The sequence below is a fragment of the Leuciscus leuciscus genome (genome assembly GCF_965113295.1).
Source record: "Leuciscus leuciscus genome assembly, chromosome: 2".
Classification (NCBI taxonomy): domain Eukaryota; kingdom Metazoa; phylum Chordata; class Actinopteri; order Cypriniformes; family Leuciscidae; genus Leuciscus; species Leuciscus leuciscus.
In genome coordinates this window covers 2,740,833-2,746,832 of record NC_138726.1, presented here as the reverse complement: position 1 = coordinate 2,746,832, position 6,000 = coordinate 2,740,833, and the positions used below count along the sequence as shown (strand labels likewise).

Here is a 6,000-nt window from a genome sequence, read left to right as displayed (position 1 = left end):
AAGTCGATGTTTCTCTCCGCACCGTAAACATAACCCATGCTGTGTGTGTGTGTGTGTGTGTGTGTGTGTGTGTGTGTGTGTTATCAGCTCCTGCTGTGCTGGTGTTAGATCAGAGACAGAGAGAAGCCACAGCTGAGCCTCAGGTGATCGTCAGGATCACGCTTACATCACTGATCAGCTCGAGATGAGGGTGCTAGATATCGGAACTGTTGTTTTAAAGGAGAACTTGGTAACTTTTTTAACTTAATAAAACTGTCTAGAAATCATTTGGATGGTTAAACAACCTGTTCTGGTGATATTGGTGACTTTCCCAGCTCCCCCCAGCGTTCCCAGGCGGAAAACCAACCTTGCAACTTGGGGACTACCGTCCCGGCAAGATAGAAATTGGAAGTCTCGTGAGAAGCGAGAACTAGAACGAGAACGAGCGCGAAACACGAATTGCTTTACGGCAATTCGACATAAACACACACGCATGTATGATGTATTACCAGATTACCCACCTCGGTAGACATAGTTCCACACGATACAGTTGGCTTGCTCCGATCAAAACAAACGCACATGAGAAGCGGTAGAGAGGGGGAGGAGGCCGCCGCAAGTGAGTTTTTACGACCTTGTTGTGAAATATACGCCCCCCCACAGCTGTAGGGGGAGCTCGTGGGGAAAACATGCGACAACAAAAGGGAAAATCAGCGAAGAAGTGACTAGAGTTCGCTAGAGTTGCCGAGTTCTGCTTTAACGATGTGTGATTAGACATTATCGAGTATAGCCTATCCCTCACACACACACACACACACACACACACACACACACACACACACACACACACACACACACACACACACACACACACACACACCCACACACCCAGAGAGTGCATGCATATTCTATGTGATGTAGTCTTTATTTATACCATTTAGTAATAAATATCACAAGAGTGCATAACAGCTCTATCGTGTCTTATTTTTATTATTGAATTTGATTAAATTAACGAAATTGACACAAAAGATGATCCATGCATATAATTAATTAAAAAAATTGGCTTTATACATGGTAAAAATACCCATTTAAGGTGAAAATCTATTGAAACATATTGGAAAAAAATTCTTTCTGTCACACATACACACACACACACACACACACACTTAGATACAGTACAGACACACACACACACACACTTACAGTGACACTTACACTCACTGCTGTTAACTGACCAGCACACACTGACTAGCACACAAGAGTGTGAGGAATATCAAAGACTTCAGGAGTCGGCAGTCCTGAACCTGCCAAAGTATGAACACAATACACACACTCAGCAAAATATCTTCTAATAATCGTTATCGAGAAAATCCCAGAAAATATCGAGATATCATTTTTGTCGATATCGCAGCACTCCTGGCGATCAGGCAAACCAGCGCACGTTCACCTCTGGGGTTTCATCATAGTTTCCCTGCATTAATGGCATGTTCCTCTAGTGAGGTCATGAGTCTCTGAACACTGGAGATCTGTGTTCATGCACGCAGTGCGAGTTATAATGGGGGTTTATCCTGTCCTTCAAGCCTCAGAGTTGGAAAAAGTCTCAAAAAATTTGCGTGTAAACTGTGGAAAAGTGGGAGAGGGCGGGAAAAGGGGAGACAACAACCAATAAAACACAGACCGGCAACACACTCATTACACAGACACATGAATATTAAAATATGACCTCAGAGAGAGAAAAAAAACAGAGTTGAGGGTTAAAAATGCGGAAGAACATTTAAAAGGTCTAATATTTTCATGTAAAGAATGAAAGAATACTTTAAAGAATAAAGGATATAGTTGCTTGTTATCCGTTGTTCTTTGAATTGTCGGTCTACACATTGTCTTCTGTGTATCAGAATAATTCATTGTGTCGTCGCGCTCGTGATCAGACGTACAGCTGTGTGTGTGTGTGTGTCCTTAATTGCACATATTTCATTTGAAGAAGACGTGTATATACAGAGCTGGTTCATTAAATTAAAATATTAGTTTTTACTGTAATGCGATGATCTCATGCATAAAACAGCGCAGTGATTGGATTAAACTCTTTCTCATGAATAAATGCACAGATTATCTCGAGGATCAGCTGACGTAGTATCGTGCCGGGAGCCAATCACATGCTCCGAAGGCAAGCTTCTACACAGCCAATCACACGCAACGAAGGCGCTTCTACACAGCCAATCACACGCTCCGAAGGCACTTCTACACAGCCAATCACACGCAACGAAGGCACACTGCTACACAGCCAATAACACGCTCCGAAGGCAAGCTTCTACACAGCCAATCACACGCTCCGAAGGCGCTTCTACACAGCCAATCACACGCAACGAAGGCGCTTCTACACAGCCAATCACACGCAACGAAGGCAAGCTTCTACACAGCCAATCACACGCTCCGAAGGTAAGCTTCTACACAGCCAATCACACGCTTCGAAGGTGCTTCAACACAGCCAATCACACGCTCTGAAGGCACGCTTCTACACAGCCAATCACACGCTCCGAAGGCACCTCTACACAGCCAATCACACGCTCCGAAGGCAAGCTTCTACACAGCCAATCACACGCTCCGAAGGTGCTTCAACACAGCCAATCACACGCTCCGAAGGCACGCTTCTACACAGCCAATCACACGCAACGAAGGCACTTCTACCTCACATTTCGTGACGATGCCTCGACTTTCAACACGGAAGAACGAAATTGCCAATTTCCACTTTTATAACATTTATGAGAGCTGTTAGTGTTTTCAGTGATGTGCATATCTGTTCATATCTCAACCAATGTGTTTTGGGGTTTCATGACCCTCTCAGGCCACCAGACTTCTCAAACAAAGCCTTCGGTTGTGAGCGTGAATCAGAGATCGGGAACAGCTGAGGAGTTTTGGAGGGTCTGAGGTGTTGTTTGGATGGCATGGAAAATGCGAGTCAGGGAAAACCTTTACTAGTCACAGCGGGAGTCAGGGAACTCCTGTATTCCCTGGCAAAGCCTCAAAGTGTTGGGAACTGGTCCCAGAATGCTTTACACACGGACCTCTCAGCTTGATTAGAGCAATCACACAGCTTCAAGAGTGCTTCATCGGCGCTATCAAACACTCGAGGACCGGCACACATCAAGCGGAAATATAGCACCTTTTGTACTGACTTTGGGAATAGTCGAATACCTTCGAAAAAAAGAAAAAAAAATCTATTTCGATTGTGCTTGTCGATTACGATTCTTATCAATTCCTAATTTCAGTTCCAACGAGGTAAAAAACAAAAAAAATAAACCCTTAGATATCATTCACATTTAGTCTTATTGCAAAACATTTTTTTAATGCATTTTTCATTCGCGTGTAGTTAGGACACGGCGTTAAAGTGGCGCAAAAAGTGGGTATGCGCTATATGCGGCGCATAGGAGCGCAACACTAGGGGGCGCCAAAGCAATGGGCTAAAAATAGACATAGAAAGAGGGAAAAGGAGATGGCATGTCAAGGGACGCGACAGCAGCGAAATAAGTGGATGGTGAAAGGCAACAGGGAGGATTTAAAGTGTGACGTCTGTGCTTGGAGGCTTGCAGATATTCATGTTAACACTGGGCTAGCTATAACCAGTTATATGGTAACTTTAAATAACCATTGAATCAAAATAAAATTTTACTCTTATCTGTGAAATAAGTATGTGTTGCTGAAAAAATACGCCAAAGTAGTTGCTGCCCGCCCCTCTGACCCTGGGTGTTAGACTGCTGTACGACGCAGCGGTGAGTGTCTAAAACTGATGGTTTGTCTCTTCTTCTCCACAGCCTGCATCTTTCGCTACAACGCTCTCTCTTTAGTCTACCTTCTGTACCTGCTGCTGCTACCCTGGTTTCAATGGCCCAACAAACACACACTACGAGGTAAGAGTGTTTCTCACGCTTTCGTTCTCAGTGGCGCAATACTGTCTGACTAGAAGACGGCTGATTGCTAAACAAAATGATTGCAAAACGAATGATATTGTGTGATATGGGTGCAAATGAACTCTGACTGGAGTAGCTTGGATATTTTTGTCTTGTTGTTGTGTGTGTGTGTGTGTGTGTGTGTGTGTGTGTATTTTGTTATGATACAATAAAAAAGAAATCGATCCCAAACGATCCCTCTCTGTCTAGTAAGGGTTGAAACTCAAGACTTGAAGTCTGTTTGCCAAACCACATCTTTTGACCAACCTTGATAATAGAGGAATCCATTATAAACCACAACACATTGATTCCTGCAGGATTAGACTTCAGAGATCCTCAAAGCCTCAACCATGATGGATAAACTAAAGGTTCTGGCTCTCAAACGTGGTTTTGCATCGGCTTTTCCCATCCGAGCTCTAGGGGTCAGGGGTCAGATTCGTTTGTCTTTGGGCTTTATATCTCTCGAGCTCATATGACAGGTGTTCACTGGAGCTGGACACAGAACTGCTGGCATTATGTATTTGATAACTGGGTTTTAACAAGGAGCTGTAAAGCGGATGAGGGTTTGAGTCAGAACAGAAGTATGCGGGATAATAAAGCGCTCAGACTATTTGTGCCTGTCAACACTGTCATTAAATCCAGTTCTGTGACTCTTCTAGCACCAAGTATTTGTAAGATGCTAGAGATCCATTATTAAAGTGCCCCTTTTAATGCTGTTTTAAAGCATTAGTTCACTTTCAAAAAAAATGTTGCTGATCATTTACTCCCCCTGATGTCATCCAAGATATCCATGTCTTTCTTTCTTCATTCGAAAAGAAATTAAGGTTTTTGAGGAAAACATTTCAGGATTTTTCTACACAGAATGGACTTCAATGGCAACCAATGATCAAAGAAGGTTCAAATGTCCATCTCAATGCAGCTTCAAAGTCTCGACACGATCCCAGTCGAGAAATAAGAGTCTTATCCAGAGAAACAATCTGTCATTTTCTAAAATAAAAAATATATATATACTTTTTAACCACAAATGCCCGTCGTGAACCATCTCTGGCCTCGTTTACACTGTCAGTGAAATGTGACCCAATTCCGATTTTTTGCTCATATGTGACACAGATCGGATGTGTTCTATGTAGGGGTGACCCCGAATAGTCGAAGATTCGATGCTTCGATAGGAGGAGCCTGATTCGACTACCGATCTCACGGTCGAATCTTCGCAGAGGTGTTATGAAACGAGGATCATGCCACTTTGGCTATATGAGGGCGCTCAATGTCTGATTTCACATAGAACTAGCTTTTATGTAAATACGTTAATATTCAGCCTATTATGATAATGCTGTAGGCCTATATAAAAATGTGGAAAGAAAGAAGCTTTTAATAAATATTTTTTAACGTGCGTGAATAAATCCAAACACCCCGTGACAGATTTAAGTTTCACTTTCAATCCGTGACCGACAGAGGAGCGTCTTCGCGGCAAGGATTTAAATCTTTAACAATGTCTGGGATAAGAAAATCTAAAGTGTGGATGTACACGATTAGAAAGGATATTCTCCAAGGCTGGATTTAGCATCAGGAAAACCATGATCGCACTTCTGCCGGCCACCGTTAACATGTTTCACGCATAGACTGGGTTTCACGTTAGAATGTATTTTATCCGCGCGCACAATTTGAAAAGACTCCAACGGACAGACAGAGTGAAAGACGTTCAGGATTTGTTCTCTCGATCAGGTACAAGTGATTTCAAAACTTTTCAGCCGGTTCTAATTTTATTTTTGGATGCTGTGAACATTTTTAGCTAAAAAGACTGCCTCTCCAGTTTAGCATTTTTTGTTGTTTCTGCAGTTAAAAAGACAAAGTTGAAAATTCTGGCTACTATCGTTATTTTAATAATTTCTTTATTTTTATTTTATTTATTAATCTGTCAGGGTTATCTAATCTAACTATTTGTGGCTTGTGTTTTGAATATATGTTCCCCTGCACTTTAGGCATTTTGCACACATTTGCTCCTCATCCTGTGACTTGATTCTGATTTATTTCGTTTTGTATTTTTATTTATTAGAAAGGTATATTCTGTTCTAATTTAATT

The 6,000-nt window shown here is 42.1% G+C and overlaps 1 protein-coding gene and 1 long non-coding RNA gene across 2 annotated transcripts in view; both read left to right on the top strand.

The window, feature by feature from the left end:
- Positions 1–6,000, top strand: part of piezo1 (piezo type mechanosensitive ion channel component 1 (Er blood group)) — a 139,274-nt gene that overhangs the window by 34,167 nt on the left and 99,107 nt on the right. The window contains exon 2 of the mRNA XM_082160880.1: positions 3,786–3,881. Coding sequence (XP_082017006.1) covers positions 3,786–3,881 — 96 coding nt within the window. The remainder of the gene's footprint in view (positions 1–3,785; positions 3,882–6,000) is intronic.
- LOC309492230 lies at positions 997–2,658 on the top strand. The gene is made up of 2 exons (XR_014203487.1): positions 997–2,447; positions 2,481–2,658. It is a non-coding gene; the product is annotated as an uncharacterized lncRNA (long non-coding RNA).